This window comes from Oryza sativa, chromosome 8, assembly GCF_034140825.1.
Source record: "Oryza sativa Japonica Group chromosome 8, ASM3414082v1".
Lineage (NCBI taxonomy): Eukaryota > Viridiplantae > Streptophyta > Magnoliopsida > Poales > Poaceae > Oryza > Oryza sativa.
In genome coordinates this window covers 27,347,501-27,371,098 of record NC_089042.1, presented here as the reverse complement: position 1 = coordinate 27,371,098, position 23,598 = coordinate 27,347,501, and the positions used below count along the sequence as shown (strand labels likewise).

Here is a 23,598-nt window from a genome sequence, read left to right as displayed (position 1 = left end):
ATCAGTTTATTTTCCGTTTTTAGAAAAAAAATATAATTTGTTGTCAAGGGGTCAATTCTAACAGCCAAATGTAGTACTACACGCGAAGCTTACTGTAGCCAAACATGTAGGTGAGGTCCCTAGCTTTGCTGCTATTGATTCCTCCATGGCTCACACTCTCACACTGCTGCTATATACTCCGTATACTGCTACCTGGCTGCAGCAAAGGTATTCCACTTTTAGCACTATACAACAGTTGACGTGGCCTAGTGGTGGTGGTGGTGGAGCATAGCGCCACGTCTACCGACGAGCTAGCCACCCCGGCCATGGACGAGCTTGTACTCTCCCCTTCCTCCTTCTCCGCCACGGCCTGCTTCCCGACGCTTGACTTCGAGTTCTGCGAGGTCCCCGACCAATGGCTGCTGGGACTCGGACACGACGAGCTCGACAAGGATGCCGCCGCCTCCGCCTTGGCGGCGGCAGCGGCCTCGCAATCGGCGAGCAACGACGACGTGCCCAGGAACCCGCCCGCCACGACGACGACGACGAAGCGGCGGGGGCGGAAGCCAGGGCCACGCTCCGGCGGCGGCGGCGCGCCCCCGATCGGCCACGTGGAGGCCGAGCGGCAGCGGAGGGAGAAGCTCAACCGCCGGTTCTGCGAACTCCGCGCCGCCGTGCCCACCGTGTCACGGATGGACAAGGCGTCCCTCCTCGCCGACGCCGTTGACTACATCGCCGAGCTGCGCCGCCGCGTCGAGCGGCTCGAGGCCGAGGCGCGGAGGGCGCCGCTGGCTCCCTCCGCTGCCGCCGCCGCCGCCTGGGCCGCGGGGCTGGGCGCCGGCGCCATCGGCCGGGATGATCTCGTGGTGCGGATGATCGGGCGTGACGCCGCCATACTGCGCCTGACGACGGCGGCGGCGGCGGCGCGGCACGCCCCGGCGCGCATGATGTGCGCGGTGCGGGCGCTGAACCTGGCGGTGCAGCACGCGTCGGTGGCGCGCGTGGGCGGCGCGACGGTGCAGGACGTGATGGTGGACGACGTGCCCGCCGCGCTCCAGGACGAAGCCCGCCTCCGCGCCGCGCTGCTGCACACGCTGCAGCTCGCCGACACGACCTAGCTCTTGCTAGCTCGAGCTGATCAATGGCAGTGATACATGGCTAGATCGAACTAGCTAGCTAATCTATTAGTCCCTCTGTTTTAGGTTATAATACGCTTTAACTTTGGTCAAAATTAAACTACTATAAGTTTAACTAATTTTATAAAAAAATAATAATATTCTTAACTTAAGATAAATATATTATAAAAATTTATTTAATTATAGATTACCTGAAAAGAAGTGAGTATATATACACATTGATCTACGTACGTGTCTGTAATGGAAGATGATGCATATGATCAACGCATGCATGCAAGTTAGTAGAGTAGTTGTGATATATTAGTATATTTCTCACTCTCAATCTCAATGCATGGATCGATGATCAATGCATCGACTCAATTGGCTAGCTTTTTTTTTTTTTGCTTGTTTTGTTTTTCCTCTTGAAGATTATTGTCAACCAAGTTGTACACTTGTACTGTCCAACTATATATATATATATTCGATCAAATAGTTTGAAGCTTTATATATTGGCATATATATTAATCAGGATTCAGGACCTGCAAATTTTGATTCAGTTCGCTGCCATTTAGCTATAGTACGTACGTGGTAGTTTAATTTGGATTAATTGTAGGAGTACTAGTTACTACATTTTGAACCATTCAAATTTACTATATATGCATGTTGCATAAACAAACGCAATGCAGCTAACTAGGGTTATATATGTCTTTTTTGGCACAAGATGTGTACACGAAGTAATTTGATATGGTGTTAAACGAATATTTGCCCCTTGTATATTAAACTTCGCTAGGGTCTAGTTCGATCTAATTTTGCTCTTTCTTCACAAGTACTGGTGAGATTAGGTATAATATAGAACGGAGAGAGTATAATATATTGATGTGTTCATGCACTGTAACCAGTGTTGTAAAGAACGGAATACGGTGTTCGAACGGAATGGGTACCGTCAAGCAATTACTCATGTTCACACTAATACCAATATATTAGATAATTTCTTGTAGTTCTAGAGATTCTTAACATATTATATTGTCAAAATGAGATAATGTGTTCGTATCTCACCATGTGATTATACTGAAACAGACAGTAATTTTCTTACTAGCTTATATACCAGCAGAAGGGTTGTACTAGGTCTTGTGGATTGCTAACAATTTAAAACAGGTTCCAATGAAACTTAATTATAACATACAGTAAGTCCAATCCGGTGATTATGAAAAATTGGGTGATTAAGCGAACAAAATGGCCATATTTGAGCATTTTCCAACTATACGGAACGGTTTAGCCGACGTATCCGTACGACCGTACGTATATACGGCCGTATATATATAGTCGGCCGACTTTTACTACACTGACTGTGACAGCCCATTTTCATACTACACCACTATTCCTTTTCGGGATCAATGGTTTTAACCACTTAATTTCTAGGAATAACGTAGCCATCAATCCCATCAATTTGCCTTTTCAATTTCGCCTTCGGTCCAGATCTGGCAAATTAATACGGAGTATATGTGGATCATTTGCTAGGAGAAGCAACAAAAACTTTTCAATCAACAGTGTCCCTTAATTTGTTTTTAATTTGAAAGGTGTACATCCTACGTACTGTCCTGTGTCCAGTGTCGTTTTCGATTTGTCACTCATGGTGAGTTTATCTAGTGATGCAAATTAAATTTAGATTCTTCCTCCTTTCAAAAATCAAAAAAAAATCCTTTAAAAAAATTAGTTTGTTCCCGTGATTGCGGTGGCAACGCGGGTTGGATCAGCACCTCCCTTCCCCTCATCTCATGCCCAACTGCATGTGATGAGGAGTTCCATGAGGGCCGACCATCGTGTGTCGATTGGTGTATTTTCTCGGTGCGGTTCAAGAAAGTACTAGTATATATAGTATGTGACATATCCTAAGATTTTTTAGGGTTAGTCATATTCTAACATAAGTTAATTTTTTTTACTGAAAGTAGTAGGTTTGGCTGGCAACAACATCTTTAATTTATGTGTATTCCCTATGTTAAAAAAAAATATAACCTTTCAAGTACTGATCTTATAGTACATATCTTCTACCTCTAGCCAAAATGCCAAATTTCCCATTCTCTCTCCTCGCCACTCTCCCCAGTCCCCACATCCCCTTCCTCTGTTCTTCTTGGTTGGAGCCCTCCATCTCCAGCGCAAAAACACGCTCCACGCTGCATCTTCTTTTGCTTCTCGGCTGGAGCCTCATATCTAGCGTGAAAACACGCTCCCTCGCCTCCTCCTCCTCACTGTTACGACGCAAAATGCAATGTGGTACATGAGTACTATGTCTAGTTGAGACTGAGTATGTTCCCGGCAAGGGAGCGTGCTAAGTCGGCCATCCCATGCCCCTGCGGTTGGATGAGGGCGTCGCCGCCGCCGTAGCTACGCATCGGACCCTAGCTAAACTTTGGGTCTTCTACGGGGAAGAAAAAGTGGAAGAGAGGTAGTGAGAGTGGAGAGGAGACATGGGGAATAGTTGGGTGAGCTCTCCATCCATGCCCGGGGAACGTATTCCACGTGCGAAGATGGGGCTCCATTGCTTCGGTTGATGATAAGCAGAGAAGAGGAGAGAATGAGAAAAAAGCACTTGAGCTAGAGGTAAAAGATAGGTGGTCTAAGATTGGTGCGGACACGTGGCAGTGGAGAAGCAAATTCTTTCCAAATATGCAAAGGACCGAGGTCCTGTATAATTTTGTTCCGACAGAGGAAAAACTCAATAAAGACCGTTGATAGAAGCATATATATGGTGTAATAGAACATTAAAATTAAATTGGCCCTTTTCGGTGCCTGGCGATGGAGATGTGTTGACGGCTCAAATTCGCACATGTGTCACACAGAGATAGCACGTCATATTCCAAAAGGAGAATTTTGCTTCTTTGATTTACTTATAGGGACAACACATATATAAAATCTATAGTAAGATGTTTTTCTACAAGTATTATACTCCCTCCGTTTTTAATATATGACACCGCTGATTTTTTAACAAACTTTTCATTATTCGTCTTATTTAAAATTTTCGTGCAAATATAAAAATATAATATTATGTTTAAAAAGCATTTGATAATAAATAAGTCACAATAAAATAAATAATAATTATATATTTTTTAATAAGATGAATGTTAAATATATCTAAAATAATCAACGGCGCATATAATAGAAAACGGAGGGAGTAACTAATGATTGCCGAAATATTGCTTTGTTTATGTGCTCCCGGCCGTGTCCCGTTCAAAGCCTCAACAAATGTCAACAATGCAGATCGATTGGTTTATAGTACAGTGTACAGGATTCTCCTACTTCTGCCAACTTGAAGCTTTTGCAATGCATTTATGCATGTGCCCCATGTCCGTACGGTCTCCATCGAAATGGTCGTTGAGGAGGCACAGGCCCAACTAACTGCCGATCACGAGCCCAGATATAGCTATGGCTTATATGGGCTGTATATAGTTAGTGTGCTATAAGATACTAAGACACCACATGGTTAGGCTCTGTTTCCCTCCGGCATGGAAAACGGAGCAGCGATTAGTTAAGTATTTGCTAATTAAGTATTTACTATTTTTTTCAAAAATAGATTAATATGATTTTTTAAACAACTTTTGTATATATATATATTTTAAAAAACGCACCGTTTAGCAGTTTAAAAAGCGTGCACGTGGAAAACAAGGGAGGGAAGTTGGGCACTAGAGCTAACGAACGCAACCTAAGTTGGGAACGCACCCTCAATTATTGGTCTAATCCGATTCATATCCTTTGATCACAATAAAATATATTTCGAACCCCAAATTGTTAAGATTGGTGTGAAGGTGGTTTCCTTGATGTGGATCGTGGACATAAAGGGGGAGGGAGAGAGGAGACGAGAGAACGAAGGGCGATAGGGGATGGCATGTGGGCCCACCTCTAAAAAAACATGTGATGAGTGGACTACACAGTCAATAAATATCACCTTCAATATTGTCTGGGAGTAGTTATTTTATATCGGTTTTAACAGCCAGAGGAATCGTGCGTTATACCCAGTTTTGCGGTTGAGAGATTAAAATTAGACTCCTTTTCACACCAAATTGATTCGTTAGTGGGCTCTAAATCTATAATGGGCTCTCTGGACATTAAGCCCAATTAAGATGAACCGAAGGTGTGATTGATTTGGGTTTGTTTGGGGTGGTGAAATGGCATGCGAAACAACACATCACATCTGGATCGTTTCCTTCTCTCTGCGCACGTCCACTTGCCCGGGACCTTCGTACTATGGTGGTGTTTCAGTAGGAGGGATTAAAGCTTAGTCTTCTCATAAAAATTTTAGTCTCTCTCATAGGGACTTATGCTTTTATGAGAGAGACTAAAGTTTAGTCTCTCCTTCCCAAACAGCACCTATACATTGCTGCAATGCTTCTCAAGAAAAAGGAGACAAAGAACCAAACACCACTTGGTTAATGCACCAACTCAGTTATTATCACCAATCTTTTTTCCTCACATATGCCTGTCTTATGCACGTACTCCTACTTCTACATCTGCATGAAACAAAACACAAGCTAGCTCCAACCAAAACCTATGATTACTAGTACTACTAACTGTACAGCTACTGTAATCTTCACTAGAGAAAATAAGAGAAAATAAGAGGGTCAAAGGAAATGGAAGAAAAATAGTCACACAGATGCAAAAAAAAAAAAACTCCATCCATTCCGAAATATAAGCACTTATAGCATTTAAATTTTACACTAAATGTAAGCACTTCCAACACTGTTTTGATACTACTTATTCCATCAGTTATCTCCAATTCTAATTTATTCCCATATTAAACCCAAACATACCTAATTTAATGAGGTCATCAAAATCTCTTATGCTCGATCTTAACCTGATCTAAACAATTTAGAGGAAACATAACAAACCTATAATACAACCTCAAAGATCATATGATTGGATGGTGAGGTGAAGTAAGAAAAAGGACAGAGAATGAGTGGAGTTGTCTTGCATGCAAAAAGCAAACTCAACGCAAACTACAAGAAGGGAAAACATAGGGTAGTTGCTGTTAGAAAATAGTGTATCGTGTATGGTAACTTTCTGTTGATGATTAGATAATGGGAATAAAATTGAAAGTAGCAACCACTTCTAATCTTTACCTTAATTTTGTTCTTATAAATGCTTATACATTGGAGCGGAGGGAGCAACTACTTCTCTACATAGTATTTAGGGCATATTTGGCAGGGCTCAACTCCTTATAACTCAAGGAGCATAGTCTAGAGTGGAGTTATGTAGTAGCCTGAACTACACTCTAGATTAGATTACATTTGCATGCTTCGCTCTTTTTCTGGGTGAAACTAAAACCGTTTGGTTGGCTACCTCTGCCTCTCTTAGAGCTAAAGACAACCAAACGGTAAAAAAATGCCTTAGTTTCTATTCCTATTTACTATCTCAGCGCATTGTAATAATAATTTGCTTTAATTTTTCCACATGCTTTTTTATCTTAGTCAATCACAACCAATATTTATTTAATTTAACCTCTTATTAGTCTCGTGAATAAATTTACTTGTATTCTTAAAGGGAGGAAGAACGAACTATTAGGAAGTGTTCGAGAGAAGCACGTAGAGGAAGAAATTGTCCTCGTTCTTTTGTGCTGGTGATTCCCAAACTGTTAAATGATACATTTTTTTTAAAAAAAGATCTATAAAAAAGTTGCTTTAAAAATCATATTAATCCATATTTCAAGTTTGTAATCATATGCTAACGGTTCATCTCATTTTACGGATCTCCTCAATACTCTTCTTTCCCCTTCCTTTTAGATACAATATTAGGCCGTGTTCCGGAGATTCGGTTGGAAACTTCTCTTCCGTGCACGTAAAAACGCTTACTCGAAAGCGCATTATTAATTAAATATTTATTACTATTAAAACTTGAAAAACAGATTAATATGTTTTTAAAAAGCAATTTTGTTTTTTTAAACAAGCACTGTGCCCTTATATAAATTATTATTCAGAAAACAAGCATTTTAAAAAAATAAAATTGAGATTCGAACACAAAAGACATGTTCCATCCCATCGACTGCAAAGTCGCAGTTGCAACTCATCAGGACCTGACCAGACCTGACCTGACCAGACCGGGCTGCCTCCTCTCCTCATCCCTGCACCTACACTCCAATACTCCAATCCAATCCCTCCCCAAAATCACACGCCTCGGCCCCGACCCAAATCCCCCGCTTTTCTCCTCTCTGTCCGATCGCCTCCTCTTCCTCCTCCATCCGCCGCGGCCGCCGTAAACCCTAGCCATCGCCACCACCACCGCCACCGCCACCGCCACGCTCGCGCTCCAGCTTGACCGCGGTGAGGGCGACGTCGCTCCCCGCCTCGACCCCGACCCCGCGCGTGCGGGGGAGAGATAGGGACCCCCAAAACCCTAGCACCCCCCGTCGCCCAGATCCCGATCCCGCTTGTGGGGGGAAGGGGCCCCGCGCGCAGGGATGGACGCCGCGGCGGCGCGCAAGGAGTGGCGCGCCGTCCCCGACGCCCCGCTCCGCTCCAATGGCGCCGACGTCGGTTCCCCTCCCCTCCCCTCCCATCCCTTGGTTGCTGCTGCTGCTGGTGAGTGTACTCATCTGTGCTGTGCTGTTGTTGTTGTTGCTTGGTGCGCAGGATCCCGGGGAGCATGGCAAGATGGGGCAATCCGAGGACAGAGCCATGTACGAGGTGCGTGCGCGCCACACTTCTCCCTTCGTCATCGCCACCCGTGTTGTTTTTGGTTTGTGGATTGAGCTGTGGAGCGGTTTGAGACGATCGATGGATTGTTTTTTTCTTTTTGTTTTGCTGCAGGACGGGGGTGGAAGACTGGATGATTACTGCTCGATCACCATCGACGGAAGCGGGGGCCTCAGCGAGGACATCATCCAGCAGCGCCTGCAGAGCGTCGTGCATCAGCGGGAGGAGCTTCAGCGGCTTGAGATGGAGCTGCGAGCTCAGGTCATCGCCCACCCGCAGATCATCGAGGCGCAGCGCAGCTTCGAGGCTGCTGCCAAGGAGCATGTAACGGCCGCGGCAAAGCTGAAGGTTCTGATTTTGCTTTCCACTTACACGCACTTCGTGTTGCCAGTCGTATCATGCATTAGGTGGGAACTGAGTACATGTAACTTACTAATTGCACATGATTTGGCCTGTACTGCGGTTATTGGCTGCTTATGAGTGCTACTCACTCATTCATTATTTCTGTTGGCATGATGATCAGTATTGCTACAGATGGTTACACTGTCGTGAAGTGGGAATTGTTCCTTTTTATTTTGATGTCTAGGATGTTGCTTAGTGGGTGACCTCGGTAGCTTCTTTGCTGCTTCTTACAGAATGAAGTACGTAGTATCAAATATTTCTTTATGCTGTGATAAATTTATGCATTTATTCTTTTTTACCAAATTTTGGCTAATACCTTAATGATGGTTATGTGGTGTTCTGTTGTTGACTGAGTATATCTGTTATTGTGTTTGATTTGATGCGTGCAGTGCCTTGCTTGTTAGCTCAAGTAATGTTAGTTTACGGTTCACACACAAGTCATGATCTATACTCCCTCTGTCCCAAAATATAAAGGGATTTAGGATAGATGGTACACATCCTAGTAGTCTGTCCAGATTCGCAGTACTAGGATGTGCCCCTATCCCATCCATCCTAAATCCCTTATAATCTGGGATGGAGGGGGTACATTACATGATTGATGTACATACTGCAGATTGCCTTGTCCTTTTTAGTGGGAAAAAAAATACTGATTTCGAATTGTACAGGAACAACTGCATGAACGGGAAAAGTACATCCTTGAGCTCGAAATGAAATTGGATGACAAGGACAGGGAACTGGATGCTTTGAAGATTGACCATCAAACGGTTAGTGCTCTGTGTTGCACCAGTGAGATTTAGAGGTTGTGATCTCTCACCATCTTTGTTTCCTTTTGGCAGGTGTGGGCAAATCAAGATCTTCTTAGAGAACAGACAAAAGAGCTTGCAACTTTTAGGTACTACTGATTCATTTCAGTATCATGTGGGATGACCGTATTTATTACTAGTTAGAGCAACAAAGCAGCTGAGTTGCACCTCATCAAAGTATTAGAGTTGTTTATGGACTTGCTGAATTGCTTGTTTTCTTACTCAATGAAAAACCCGCATGTGATGTTGATTCCCTTTTCTTTTCTTTTCTTTTCTTTTCTTTTTTGTGAATCATGTGATGCCCATTTATGCATGATAAAATAGTTTTATTGTGCAAAAGAACATAACAAATAAAAAAAATCATGTAGTCATTTGCAATCCCTGACCAGGACATTTTTTTTTTGGTTTGAGCAAAATCTTTGTTGTAGAAAATAAAATGTGTTTGGTATTTTCTTATCTTCTGCAGAAGGGAACGTGACAATTCTGAAGCTGAAAGGGCACAGCATCTTAAACAAATCCATGATCTCCAAGAACATCTGCGAGAAAAGGAAAGCCAAATGCTTGCATTAGAGGAACAGGTATTCTTTTTTCAACCCTCTTGTTTCCATTCTATTTTAGATTGTGTATGACTGTATGTCTCTATGCGCATAGTCATACTACAAAAGATACATAAACATCTTTACTGACAATGTGCTTATAACAGTATCCTAGTTATTCACTTTTGAATGATTAACATGATAGACTCTTACAGAAAGTGTAACTTAGTATCATAGGATGAGTTTACTGCAGTTCATTTCTAATGTTATGCAATGTATATTGTTGAACTAGGGTTTTAAACACTTTATGATAGTTTTAATTCCTTTCCAATGACATGGCTTCTCCTTGTTTTTCTGTTGCTGCAAATATAGTCTTACCTTCAGGGAGAATATTAAAGCATTATCAACATTGAGGCATTGAGCTAGTGCTTTGTATCCATGCATGAACAATCTAACATTTATTTCTTTGTGAGAATTTCTAAATCAATGGTCAATAATTTTGTTGCATGATTGCCTTCCTCAAATTAGCATCCAGCCACTCCCTGACGAGCATTTTATTTACAGCATAGGGCTGCTCAAGATAACATTATTTACAAAGATGAACAATTGAGGGAAGCTCATGCTTGGATGGCACGAGTTCAAGAAATGGATACTTTACAGTCTCAGACAATGCAAGCTGAGTTACGTGATCGTACTGAGCAATTCAATCAATATTGGATTAGTTTCCAACAACAGGTACGATGTGTGGTTCATTAGATGCCTTCATTCTACTGTTTGCGTATGTCTTGACTGCGTTATATTAACATTCTCTTCACCCTGTCCTCTTGCTTTTCCCCAGTATGTTGAGATGCAAAGGGGTTTTCTGCATACCATACAACAACTTCAGCTAGAACTAAATGAATTAAGAGACCGAACTGGAGCACCAAAAGATGGTTCACAAACTGCACAGGAGAGTTCGGCCGAGTCAACACTTGGTCAGAACAAAGGGAACAACATGGCTGCAAATGGTAGTGGAACAACAGATAGTAGTCAGTCAGTGAAAAGTAATGGAGTTCCAGATTGTTCCACAAAGGTATGGACGTATGGTTGTTTTTTATTGTAGCTTCCTGAAACATTTTTCAGTGCTTATCATGGAAGGTGCAAAATATAGTTTGATATTGGTCAGTCGACTTCCTTAGTATGTGGTCAGTATCCATGATTTGTGTTGGTCTTACTTCTATTCAGTTAAACTGTATCATATTGGTTTATGTGGACACTTCTATTTCACTCAAGAAGAATATTCTCAATGGAACTGCAATATTTGTTGCTTTCAGGGAAACAGTAATGCCTCTCCTGTACCTGTTGTTCCTTCATCACTGTTGGGTATAGGTGGTTTTGTTCCTTCTGCGCAGATTGCCGGGATGCATTCTTATATGATGCATCCTCAAGGTGTTCCTCCATCTTTAGCATCGCCTAACTCCGCTGTTCCTCAGTTTGGTAGTTTCCAGTCACAGTCGACAATTCAACCAAACATGCAGTGGCCCAATCAACAGGTACACAATACTGTGTAGCATTTTATTATTGTATCCTGTTTCTGTTGACATTTTGACCACCTATAATTTCTAACGCGGAAACAATTTTTTTGTCAATTAGGAAGCTCAGAATGCCTCTCAGACACCAGATGAAACAAACTATCACACATCCCCACCAGATCAGAAGGCATTGCAACAAGCTGCTGGTAATAATGATGAGCTTTCTTTGAAGCAGAATCAGGCAACCCGTGCAGAACATCTTACAGCTACAGCCCATGGGAAACAACAGCAACAACAACGTTTCCCAAGTGTGGTTTCTGAATCCACTCATGAACAAAAGGTTACTAGTCTGTTTTCTTGTTGTTCGTTTTGTGTACTCATACAATTTAACACTGTTTAAAATCTAATTCTTTCTAGAACAGTTACAGGTTGTGGAATCCAATGTAACTGAACATTTAGTTTACAATGAGCAACAAAAGGCCCAGGATTCATCTTCAATTGTCAGCCCTATTCGAAAATTTGAACATCAAGAGCAAACAAATGAATTCAAGGTTAAAATATTTACCATTGTTTCTTTTGTAAATTTCTATTTGATGTGTAAGCATCTTATATCAAAGCTCTATGTACACCAGGATGAAAAAGTTGCATCGGGCAACCAGTCGGAGGAGCAGGTAGCTAGGCATCAGCATAAAGCTTCAGATTTTGATGCATCAACTACTCAAATCCACTTGAAAGGTGGTGCAGCAGAGTTCACTGCTAACGTTGGGAATCAGACTGACACGCATACTTCTGCTGGTGGTGGTTTGGGTTCACTCTTACCTCGCATACCAAAGGAGCCTTCCCTTCTAGATGAGAGATCCCTTCTGGCTTGCATTGTACGTGCAGTTCCTGCTGGACCTGATGGCCGAATCAAGATTAGCACAACTGTGAGTTATACATGCATGCTTATGATTGAGTTCCTGACTAGTGGGAACTGTATATATTGTTGTCTAATGGAACATTTACTGACTCATGTGCAAATTTTTTTTTCAGCTACCAAATAGGCTTGGCAAAATGTTGGCTCCTCTTCATTGGCATGACTATAAGAAGCACTATGGGAAGCTAGATGATTTTGTGGCTAGCCATCCAGAGGTCTATTTTCACAATCATTAAGTAAAATAACCGTGGGTAATTCTTGTTATTGATTGTTGTGTTTGTTCTGCAGCTCTTTGTGATTGAAGGAGACTTCATTCACCTTCGGGAAGGAGCACAGCAGATCATTTCAGCTACTACAGCTGCCGCCAAAATTGCCGCTGTTGCATCTTCGGCTCCTTACTCATTGTTACCTTCAGTTGCTGTCACTCCCGTGGCACAAAGCACTAGGCAAAAGAGAGGACCTGTTGTTGATTCCAGATCTTCAAATGTAATGCCATCTAGAAATGGGTCTACCACTGCTAGCTTTGGAGATCAGTTTGACAAGGGTGGACATATCCCAAAACCCAACGATAGTGTTGGTTATAACATTGTTCAGGGGATTGGTGATGTAACAATTGCAAGTAAAGTAAAAGACATCCAGGAGAATGGCTTTTCAGATGAAGTTCGACCTGGGCAGTCATCCATGCATGCTGTTTCTGCAAATGGAGTCAGACAGGAACGATCTGGCCTTCCTGCAGGTAATACCAGGCATGGTTATGGTGGGAAGCAACAGGGAAGGTATGAACCATTTTTATGTGTTATTGTAGTTAGACAGTCTTTCTTGTTTCTTAGTGCTGATTTACTGTAAATTCCTTGTATGTACCAGGTCTACGGGGCCTGCATACATTTCCAGAAGATGAGCAAGTGGCTTGTCGTTCGGTACGATTTCATACTCTGGTGTAAAAAGTAGGAGCTGCTATTGCTATTTTGGTAATTACGGAGTAGTTATTTTTTGTTTAGAAGTTAGTCAAGTTACTATGCTTTTGTAGATTTATTTACTACTGTTATTCTGTTTCTAGAGGCAATTGGATATAGGTGATGTTAGCTCATACACCCTCTATTTCAAATTACTTGTCGTTTTACGTTTGTCCTAAGTAATCATTTTAATCTTTGACCGCCAATTTCAATATACTCATATAGTTTAACATCATGAGATTTATATTTTTAAATTCACCATGAGAAATACTTTCATAATAAGTAATTGACATGTTATTAAACTACATGGATTTCCAAAAATTAATTGTCAAAGTATATGTTTGACTTAGGACAAATCTAGAATGACAAGCAATTTGAAATGGAGGGAGTAGAAGGTTTAGAATTAGACAAGTATAGTACCATAGTGTTGAATGAGAGTAATTAGCAAACTACAGTACCATATACATTTTACATCGGCGTCTAGTTTCTTTTATCAGGCTATATGTAGAGTATTATCTGACACACGTTGTTTGTATATGGAACTCAGCATCACATGCTTCAATTTTTTTTCTCTCATTGCAGGTCCAGTTGGTTTGAAGGGCAGTGAGCAAATCATGTGAAGCTATGTTTTGGTTTAAGGTTTAAAAGGGTTGAAGTCGAAGATGACCAGAATGAATTGTTGTGAATTTAATTCCGCACCAATTGCTTTTCGCAGCGCCTGTATTGGGCCATGTTTTGGCAAGTTGTACTGAAACTAGTTCCCGATCAGAAAATACTGAGGAAGTTTTGCAACCATTGTAACTTGTCTATGCCTGCGTGCCGTGGCGTGGGGCACCCGAATGATAGCATCTGTGCCCTTCCATGGTGTTACGCCACATTTTAAACTGTTGAATTTTAGCCAGCATCTATACAGTACCAGCGTTTTTTAGTAACAATTGTCTTACATGGGGTGTACAGCGTTTTATAGTAACAATTGTCTTACATGGGTTGCATCGGAGGAAAAATCAGTCAGGGTCTCCCTCTGTCTTATTTTAAGCGTAGCTATAAGTTTTCGTGTCAAACTTTAATTATGTTTCATTTAAAATTGTCTCATTTAACTGCTTCTCCTAGTGGTGCGCGGGGTCTGATGCATTCTGAATTCTGATGCATTCGTCTCAACAGGATCATTCATATTCGAAGCCCGAAGGCATTGCCGACTACCGTGCCAGTTTGTTTCAGCAAAAGTGTGTTTTTGCTGATAAGAATAAGACGGCGAGGGCCGAGGAGCTTTCAACGAAACTGCAACCAAACTGGTGGATTCCACGACACGAATGCACTAGGCAAAAGATAGTCGAGCTTTCAGTTTTACATCGCAAAAGTTATAGTCAAGTTGTCATATTATACTCATACGGACCAAACATGTCCGCTTGAATTACGCACCAGAGGCCCAGAGCGCTTCATGCTTTGCCTTTCATCTTCATTAATTCCACCGTGCTTTGCAGCTGAGAACGCCTCATGCTGTGACTGTAATGCTGTGCAACGCAACATGGCGGAATCGCTACTTCTCCCGGTGGTGCGTGGGGTGGCCGGCAAGGCGGCCGACGCGCTCGTCCAGAGCGTCACTCGCATGTGCGGCATCGACGGCGACCGCCGCAAGCTGGAGCGCCAGCTTCTGGCCGTCCAGTGCAAGCTGGCCGATGCCGAGGCGAAGAGCGAGACCAACCCCGCCGTCAAGCGCTGGATGAAGGACCTCAAGGCCGTCGCCTACGAGGCCGACGACGTCCTCGACGACTTCGAGTACGAGGCGCTGCGCCGCGAGGTCAAGATCGGCGACTCCACCACCCGCAAGGTACTCGGCTTCTTCACGCCGCATAGCCCACTCCTGTTCCGTGTTACCATGAGTAGGAAGCTGGGTGATGTCCTCAAGAAGATCAACGAGCTGGTCGAAGAGATGAACAAGTTTGGCCTGATGGAACACGTAGAGGTGCCACAGCTTCCTTATCGGCTAACACACTCGGGGCTGGACGAGTCAGCAGACATATTTGGGCGAGAGCATGACAAAGAGGTGTTGGTGAAACTGACGCTGGATCAGCATGATCAGCAGAATTTGCAGGTTCTCCCCATCGTGGGGATGGGAGGTTTGGGCAAGACGACGCTTGCCAAGCTGATATACAATGACCCCAGTGTCCAGGAACATTTCCAACTGAAGATGTGGCACTGTGTCTCAGAGAACTTTGAAGTTGGTTCCCTTCTGAAATCCATCGTTGAATTGGCTACAAATAGAAGATGCCAACTAATCAACACCATCGAGCTGTTGCGACGGCAACTTGAGGAAGCCTTTGGCCGAAGAAGGTTTCTACTTGTTCTTGACGATGTATGGAACGACGAGGAAAACAAGTGGGCTGATGACCTAAAGCCACTACTGAACTCTGTTGGCGGTGCAGGAAGTGTCATTGTCGTCACAACTCGGAGCCAACGAGTGGCATCTATAATGGGCACACTTGAACCTTATGAGCTACGGTGTCTGAATGAAGATGATTCGTGGGAGGTGTTCTCCAAGAGAGCGTTTGGTAAACAAGTACAGGAGCAAGCAAAGTTGGTTTCCATCGGCACACGTATTGTCAAGAAATGCAGGGGGGTGCCTCTTGCTCTCAAGACGATGGGTGGCCTTATGAGTTCAAAGCAATCAGTCTCAGAATGGGAGGTCATTGCAGAAAGTAATATTGGGGCTAGGGTCCAAGGTAAAAATGATGTCATGGACATATTGAAATTGAGCTATAGACACCTATCACCTGAAATGAAGCAATGCTTTGCGTTCTGTGCAATTTTCCCCCAAGATTACGAGATGGTTAAAGACGAACTAATCCAACTATGGATGGCAAATGGTTTTATTCAAGAAGAGGAGAACATGGATTTGACACATAAAGGAGAAATGATCTTCCATGATTTGGTATGGAGATCGTTCCTCCAAGACGTGAAAGAGGAGTTCATAATCGGTTATCACTGTGATTCAATTGTTTGTAAAATGCATGATTTAATGCATGACCTAGCAAAAGATGTTACTGATGAATGTGCTAGTACAACAAAAGAGTTGGATCAGCTGAAAGGCTCGATAAAAGATGTCCGTCACTTGCGAATTCCTGAAGAAATGGAAGAAACGATGACCGAGTTATTCAAAGGCACATCATCTCTGCATACTCTGATAGACCGATCATGGCGATCAACATTATGGAATGTTAGTGTGGAATTCAATTTGGCATCAGTGAGAGCATTGCGTTGTTCTGTTATCAATAGTGCTATCACAAATGCAAAGCATATACGGTTTCTCGACCTTTCCGAGACTAGTATCGTTAGATTGCCAGATTCAATATGCATGTTATATAACTTACAATCACTGAGGCTCAATAGTTGCGATGAGCTAGAATATTTGCCAAAAGGTATGAGAACAATGAGGAAGCTTATCCATATTTATCTATATTGGTGTGACAGTTTGCGACGGATGCCCCCAAATATCGGTCTGCTGAATAATCTTCGTACTCTGACAACATATGTTGTGGACACTGAAGCAGGCTGTGGAATTGAGGAGCTCAAAGACTTGCAACACCTTACCAACAGGTTGGAACTGTACAATTTGCACAAAGTAAAAAGCGAAGAGAAGGCAAAACAAGCCAATATGTACCAGAAGAAAAATCTAAGTGAAGTATTGTTTTTCTGGGGCCGACAAAAACGTTGCATGCCTAATGACAATGCCTATAACGAGGAGCGTGTGTTGGAGTCACTTGCACCTTATTGTAGTAACCTCAAAGTTTTGGAGTTACATGGATATGGTGGTGTTGAAATCCCTGAATGGATGAGAGACCCACACACGTTCCAGCGTATATCAAAACTCAACATTTCAAACTGTCCAAGATGCAAGGATCTACCACCAGTATGGCTCTTGGTCTCTCTTGAGGAGTTGTCCTTGTCTTGCATGGATAACCTAACCACATTATGTACGAATGATGATGTAGAAGCTGAGGGATGTGGTACCTCTCTGCAAATTTTCCCCAAGCTTAAGAAGATGTTCTTAAGAAATCTACCAAACTTGGAGAGATGGGCAGTCAATATTTCAGGAGATCCTAGTAGCTTCATCACGCTTCCCCAGCTCGAGATACTAAGAATCAGTGACTGCCCTAAACTTGCAGGCATTCCAGATTGCCCGGTTCTAAGAGACCTGAATATAGATAGATGTTCAAATATTGCTGTCAGCTCGCTCGCACACGTAACAAGTTTGTCCTATCTCAGTTACGACGCAGAAGGCTTTGATTCTATGACCATGCCGCTGGGCTCATGGTCATCACTCATGAGATTAAAAGTAAGGTCTCTCGCAAACATGGTGATTTCTCTGGAGGACCAACAAAACCAAGGAGAAAGTAATCTCGTAAATCTTCGGCGTTTGAATCTACATGGCCCCAAATGCTTCACGACGGTATCCGGTTTCTCTGAATTGCACCATGGGATATGGGTACACTTTGCCTTTGTGGAGCATTTGGTGATTGGAGATTGCCATGATATTGTCCGCTGGCCAACGGAGGAGCTCAGGTGCTTGATTCGCCTCCGCTCCCTTCATATTTTTAAGTTTACCAGCCTGGGAATAAATTTTTCTTTGTCCGAGGAAATCCTTTATTTATCCTGTCTAGAGGAATTAAATATAACTAGTTGTTCCGGAATAGTGGAGATCCCGAAGTTGCCTGCATCGCTCGAGGAATTGTTTATTCAAAGTTGCCAGAATTTGGTCGTACCACTGCCTCCAAACCTTGGAAATTTGGCAAGTCTAAGGAATTTCATCGTAATAAAGTGTGAGTCCCTGAAATTGCTGCCCGATGGAATGGATGGCCTCACTTCCCTGAGGAAATTACATCTTGATGGTTGTCGGGGATAGAGAAATTTCCGGAGGGTCTCCTCCAGCGGCTCCCGACCCTCGAATACCTACATTTATATTCCTGCAGTGTCAGCAATGATCAGCTTGTAAGACGTTGCAAAGAAGGTGGTGAGTATTTTGACTTGCTCTCCTCCATTCCAGATAAATCAATAATATTTTCAGAAAGGTACTATCGCAAGAGGTTCCTCCCCTTCTGCTGACTGCTAGTACCTGATTGAGGTGCGTACGTTGCTGCTATTCCATCATCTTGTTCAACTATTAACAGTAGTTGAATAATCCATCAAAATATAGCTCCTACCAAGTTATCAACCACTTCCATTTTTTACTTCTTTTCAGCGCTTGTTTATAGTTGTGTTTGCTAGACGCTGTTGGATAGCAAGGTGGCACATCTTCTCAGCATACAGATGAGAACTTCAGTTACAGGCTGCAATGGCCTCTATCTAAAAATGTTCCAGGCTACGAAGATCGGAAATGGTGACATCTACAAGCTGTTCAGATTGATGCTATTTCAAATACTATTATTGCTAAAGTTGTTAAACATGTGCATTTATTTAGTTTTTTTAATCGAACTTTAGTAAATACATAAGAAATTCTGCCAAAACTTGACAATATTGTCAAATTGTCAAAATTTGGTAAGGTTTATTTTGACTACAATCTACCCCTAATTTATTTTATCAGGCTATGTACTTGTATTTTTATTAAGTATAGCTTGATAAAAAATGTTTTTTTATATCCTGAGTTACATAGCTCCAAAAAAGCACAAGAATATATCCTTAGTTACATAGCTCTAAAAATTAGATGCCAACCCTGATGAGGAGCTGGTAAGATAGTAAAAAGATGGCATGACTTCGATGAATTGAATTATATATGAATTGGACTTGGATGAACTCGATAGATTGCAAAGGAAGAAACTGAATAACCTATATATAACACCTGAGACTTGGATTTTTTTTTAAAAAAAACATTTCCATTGGTCTAGTGTGTGTTTGGTTACAAGAATGTTGATTATATATATTCCCATAAATCGTGGAGTAATTCTAGTTGATTCCTATGTTTGATAAAACCACCAGGAATGTTAGTTAGAGATATAGGATATTCCGGCTAACCAACATTCTGGGAATTAATACACGGCATTAGGAATTAACGCCTACTCCCTCGGTCCCACAAAGAGTCAATTCCTAGCATCCCTAGATAAAATTAGCAGAGAGTGAGAATGACTAAAATACATTTAATCATTAAAAAAATAGTAAGAGTGACATGTTGTTAAAGGGTATTGAAGGAATAAAACTTCTCGTTTTACGTGCGGAGGGTAGGTAGGAGTATAAAAATTGGTTTTTTGTGAGATAAAATTCAAACTCTAGAAGTTGATTTTTTTTTTAACGGAGGGAGTACGCTTCTACGAATGTTTACATTCTCTATTGCCTGATTGCCATGGTTAGGATTACATTAAGATTACTGTCCATCCCGATTTCCTGTGACCAAACTTACCCTAACGGCAGGGGCTGGGGGCCTAGGGATATAATCCATTTTAATTATCTTAAAAAAAGCTCATTGGTGTAAATCAACCACATTTTTGTGGTGTCCGCGTAAATCAACCACACCCTGTCATGTCTGAAACAACCATGCCACCAAAATATATGGAGGTATTTGGTTATATTATTACATGAAACATCCATTATTGATAATAGAACAGAAAACATGCATCATGTTCTAGCTAGGTAGTTTCTTCATTGTGCAAACTTGGCATAAAACAGTCGCTCGAACTCCTCCATCTTTCGTGCCTCCATACACATGAGCACACGCACGCCACCCCCATCGTTGTCAATGCCATCCATCATATAAACAAATCCGCCACGCACAGACTCCGCACGAGACATCATCTCCGGCTTCCCCCACCCAAAATCCGCATCATAAACTGGCATGCCTAGCCAAGAGACCATTCGTAATTCTGTATCTGGCAGGTTTCCCTTGGTATGCTTGTTGGGCATCCCTGCCATCTCATTGTAGTCTATCGCCGACTGCAGCATCTCATCGTCAAGGCGTCCCAATGCGTTCTTTATCTGGGCAGCAGTTACATCCAGTGTCCCCAAGACAATGTCCCTAACTGTGGAGGCTACTTTCAAGTCGACAAGTGCATTGCCGAAGTAGCGATCTGGGAGAGGTGGCTTCACACGGCGCCGAATGTTGACTGGGAAGATGACGCGTGTCTCGGCGTCTAGAGGGAGTTGCCGAGCAATGCACATGCACTGCCATACAAGGGCGCTCATGGCACAAAATGTGCTCAATCCACCACATATTTGTTTAAGGGCATCGAGCTGGTTCTTGGAGATGACGAATATCTTGGTGGATATAGGGTCTGATGGCTCACAGAAGTTGAGCTTTAGACTGAACATTGAGTGCACATCCGGGTGGACGATAGGTGGGGAGCGTGTGCGGAGGAGGGTGCGTTCATGGCAGGGCAGCTCCAACATGGCGGCTTCACCATCTCGGCAGAAAGAAGACCATGTCTGGAAGAAATGGAACGCGCTAAGGGCATCGATGGCGACATGGTGCAACACCGTCCCTAATGCCACACCACCACAACTCAAGAAAGTCACCTGCAAGGAATAATTAATGTGCACCTAGGTACATATCACCACACTAGTCCAAAGCTAGCTCTATACAATTGAATATACACACATACACACACAAACTAGATATATACTGACCTGTACTCCAAGCATGATGGATGCTGGCTCAATACGGGGGGCAAACAACCTCCTCAACTCTGGTGATGGCTTAAGGTCGCTGAAGGCATCAACGGTGAGTTTTGACTGAGCCACAACAAAGAGCGCACCCTCGGCATTGCAGTCAATTTCAGGCCTACCATCACCATCTACACTGAGACGGCCTGCCAAGGGGTAGAAGGCCACTAGGGCCTTTGCCATAGCCTCCTTAAGCCTGCCTACCTCGAAAAAATCGGCAGCAACAGTGGCAGTGTCACGTTGGTAGAAGTACACAGTAGGGGTATGGCCTCTGCTGACCATGACTATGTCGAGGGGAGAGAGCCAGAGCCCTTGCCTTGGCGTGTCCTCGTGGGGCGTTACAAAACAAGACTCCATCTCTTTCACCTCTTCTTCTATCGTCTCTGGCGTGTCCTCGTGGGGCGTTACAAAACATGACTCCATTTTTTTCACCTCTTCGTCTGTCGTCTCTCACTTCAGCGCCTTGTCCATGAGAAAATATTGGCTGCAATGCATACTAAACTGCTGGGATTAGGGATGAAAGCGGATCGAATACGGTCAGAAACTAGCTCTATCATATTTGTTTTCATATTATTTTTTCAAAATTGGAATCAGAACCGGATATGAAAACAGGATTGAATATTATCGAATACAGATACGGAGCGAATACGAAACGAAACGAATGCGGTGACAAATATTAATCGGAACATAAAAACCCCTCAAACTAAGCATCACAAATCAACGAAGAAATATAACTTCATTATTTTTTCTAATAGAAAATGTCAACATTTTCAAGTTTTAGCGATTAATAATACCATATCGACAAACATCCACAAACTTGCACACGCTGACGGCTGACATAGTCACACAGATTAACATTAGGTCATTAGCACAAACTTGCACACACTAACATAGTCACTCACTGACTCACACACATCACAGTATCACACACTGACATAGTCACACACATCAGGTCATTACTCATTAGCACATAGCAGTCATACCCTTGTTTAGTTCCCAACTTTTTCTTCAAACTTTTAACTTTTCCATCACATAAAAACTTTTCTACACACATAAACTTATAACTTTTCTGTCACATCGTTTCAATTTCAACCAAACTTTTAATTTTAGCGTGAACTAAACACAACCATGGACTCGCAGAGTCACAGTACATAGTTATATTCCTCTTCCCTCCCGAAGTGGTCGACCATGTACGCATGCAGGGAGTAGATCGAGCACTTACCTGGTGAGGAACTCGCTGACAGGCTTGCCGGATAGGATGGTGAGGTGTCGCCGTTGGCGATGCGGAGGATGTCCTCGTACGTGACGAGCGGCGCCAGGCGGCAGAACGCCTCGTTGGCGGTGATGGGGCAAGTCGACGGCGGAGGCGGCGATGGGGCGCGCCGGCCGTCGCTGGCGCAGAGGGAGATGCAGATGCAGATGCTGGCGGGCGGCTGTGTGGGTGGAGAGCAGGAGAGAGACTGGAGAGCACCTAGAGCTAGGGTTACATGGTTGATAGTTGGGCTGAATGGCTTAGGCCTGAATGCCTGATTGGGTTTCCCAGAGGAAAAAGTACACCGAAGGTCCCTCAACTTGTCATCCAAACCAGAAAACCAGATATCCACAACTAATCAAAACCGGTGACAATATGTCCTTTGGTGGTTTTGACACCGGTTTTATCCTATGTTGCGGCTGAGTCAGCGTGGGACCCACATGTTAGGCTGTGTCATCTCTCTCCCCCACTCTTCTCTTTCTCGGTTCCTCGTATCTCTCTCTCTCTGCCCGTAGGATGGTCGGCGGGAGAGGAGGAGGGCGGCGCCGGCAGCAGCCCGACGGAGCTCCACGTCGTAGGCGGCGGGAAGGCGCGGGACGCCACACCATCTAAGTAAGTAACTATCACATACGCCACACCATCAATTCATCCATTAGAATCAAATTTACACTGAGATCTCTGCAAGACTGCAACCTACGCTATTTTCTTATCAAGCTATGTAACTCAGGGCCATAGCTCCAAAAAAGCAATGAAAAACATAAGAACATATCCCGAGTTACATAGCTGGTAAGATAGTAAAAAAATGTCATGATTTCGATGAATTGAATTATATGCAATGGACTTGGATGAACTCGATAGATTTGCAAAGAAAGAGACTGAATAACCTATACATACATACATACATACATACATACATACATACATACATACATACATACATACATACATACATACATACATACATACATACATACATACATACATACATACATACATACATACATACATACATACATACATACATATACACATACATACATATATATATATATATATGTATGTATGTATATATATATTTACATATACATATACATATATGTATATATATACATACATATACATATACATATATATATATACATATACATATATATATATATATATATACATATATATATATATATATATATACATATATATATATATACATATATATATACATATATATATATATATACATATATATATATATACATGAATATAGACATCTATTAATGAATATGAACTTAGTGAGAATATAGACATCTATTATATATCAAATTCCAATATAGAGTGCATAGGATTACAAGCATTTGCACCAAATTGGTATAGGGATATTAAGTCTAAAAAGGATATAGAAAAAATTGTTCAAAGATTAGAGGATATCCAAATTATAGGAGAAATTCCTATGAAATATTGGGAGAAAAATGCTATCGAGTGTAAAATTAATATAATAAACCCAGAATATATTATTAAGACCAGCCCAATAGAAGCAACTCCGAAAGATATAGAAGAATTTAAGATGCATATAGAAGAACTGCTGAAACTAGGAGCAATAAGAGAGAGTAGAAGTCCACATAGGTCTGCAGCATTTATAGTAAGAAATCATGCGGAAGAAGTTAGAGGTAAATCTAGGATGGTCATAAATTATAAAAGGCTAAATGATAATACTATAGAAGATGCCTATAATATCCCAAATAAGCAAGAATGGATTAATAGGATACAAGGTAGCAAATATTTCTCGAAATTTGACTTAAAAGCTGGGTTT

At 42.3% G+C, this 23,598-nt stretch overlaps 4 protein-coding genes across 12 annotated transcripts; 3 read left to right on the top strand and 1 right to left on the bottom strand.

Annotated features, from left to right (window-relative positions):
- Nucleotides 1–163: 163 nt before the first annotated feature.
- Nucleotides 164–1,197, top strand: LOC107275552 (transcription factor MYC2). Its single transcript, XM_015793873.2, has one exon. The coding sequence runs from the start codon at nucleotides 306–308 to the stop codon at nucleotides 1,095–1,097; it is 792 nt and encodes a 263-aa protein (XP_015649359.1). The 5' UTR covers nucleotides 164–305; the 3' UTR covers nucleotides 1,098–1,197.
- Nucleotides 1,198–7,231: 6,034 nt separating this feature from the next.
- On the top strand, nucleotides 7,232–13,830 carry LOC4346207 (uncharacterized). 4 transcript variants are annotated; one of them, XR_010734247.1, is made up of 16 exons: nucleotides 7,232–7,611; nucleotides 7,712–7,765; nucleotides 7,889–8,122; nucleotides 8,842–8,940; nucleotides 9,013–9,068; nucleotides 9,446–9,557; nucleotides 10,080–10,250; nucleotides 10,354–10,587; nucleotides 10,829–11,047; nucleotides 11,148–11,366; nucleotides 11,455–11,577; nucleotides 11,659–11,952; nucleotides 12,059–12,157; nucleotides 12,231–12,718; nucleotides 12,807–12,910; nucleotides 13,478–13,830. XR_010734247.1 is itself a non-coding variant. In XM_015794594.3 (16 exons), exons 1-15 carry the CDS (start codon nucleotides 7,540–7,542, stop codon nucleotides 12,838–12,840), a joined length of 2,508 nt encoding a protein of 835 aa, XP_015650080.1. In that variant the 5' UTR covers nucleotides 7,232–7,539; the 3' UTR covers nucleotides 12,841–12,859; nucleotides 13,478–13,830. The 4 variants fall into 4 exon arrangements, 2 of the variants coding, with proteins under 2 accessions (XP_015650080.1, XP_015650079.1); XR_003238276.2 differs by having other exon boundaries at nucleotides 11,449–11,577; XM_015794594.3 differs by having other exon boundaries at nucleotides 12,807–12,859.
- Nucleotides 13,831–14,206: 376 nt separating this feature from the next.
- Nucleotides 14,207–18,475, top strand: LOC112935982 (putative disease resistance protein RGA3). The gene is given in 3 exon segments (XM_066303272.1): nucleotides 14,207–17,781; nucleotides 17,784–18,014; nucleotides 18,132–18,475. Coding segments are annotated over 2 exon segments (3,660 nt in total). The 5' UTR covers nucleotides 14,207–14,333; the 3' UTR covers nucleotides 17,996–18,014; nucleotides 18,132–18,475.
- An 877-nt stretch (nucleotides 18,476–19,352) lies between these two features.
- Nucleotides 19,353–21,989, bottom strand: LOC4346205 (putrescine hydroxycinnamoyltransferase 1-like). 6 transcript variants are annotated; one of them, XM_015792588.3, is made up of 3 exons: nucleotides 21,762–21,989; nucleotides 20,504–21,040; nucleotides 19,353–20,416 (listed from the first exon to the last, which is right to left on the bottom strand). In XM_015792588.3, exons 2-3 carry the CDS (start codon nucleotides 20,960–20,962, stop codon nucleotides 19,523–19,525), a joined length of 1,353 nt encoding a protein of 450 aa, XP_015648074.1. In that variant the 5' UTR covers nucleotides 20,963–21,040; nucleotides 21,762–21,989; the 3' UTR covers nucleotides 19,353–19,522. The 6 variants fall into 6 exon arrangements, with proteins under 6 accessions (XP_015648074.1, XP_015648077.1, XP_015648075.1 ...); XM_015792591.3 differs by having other exon boundaries at nucleotides 19,353–20,392; XM_015792589.3 differs by having other exon boundaries at nucleotides 20,504–21,035.
- Between the last annotated feature and the right edge of the window lie 1,609 nt (nucleotides 21,990–23,598).

Bases quoted from the DNA above. Each gene is read 5' to 3' on its own strand.
- LOC4346205 (XM_015792588.3), bottom strand. From the start codon at position 20,962: ATGGAGTCATGTTTTGTAACGCCCCACGAGGACACGCCAGAGACGATA. The intron at 20,417-20,503 runs GTCAGTATATAT...ATATGTACCTAG, and splicing joins CCATCATGCTTGGAGTACAG to GTGCACATTAATTATTCCTT.
- LOC4346207 (XM_015794593.3), top strand. From the start codon at position 7,540: ATGGACGCCGCGGCGGCGCGCAAGGAGTGGCGCGCCGTCCCCGACGCC. The intron at 9,558-10,079 runs GTATTCTTTTTT...TTTTATTTACAG, and splicing joins TGCTTGCATTAGAGGAACAG to CATAGGGCTGCTCAAGATAA. The intron at 11,578-11,658 runs GTTAAAATATTT...TATGTACACCAG, and splicing joins AGCAAACAAATGAATTCAAG to GATGAAAAAGTTGCATCGGG.
- LOC107275552 (XM_015793873.2), top strand. From the start codon at position 306: ATGGACGAGCTTGTACTCTCCCCTTCCTCCTTCTCCGCCACGGCCTGC.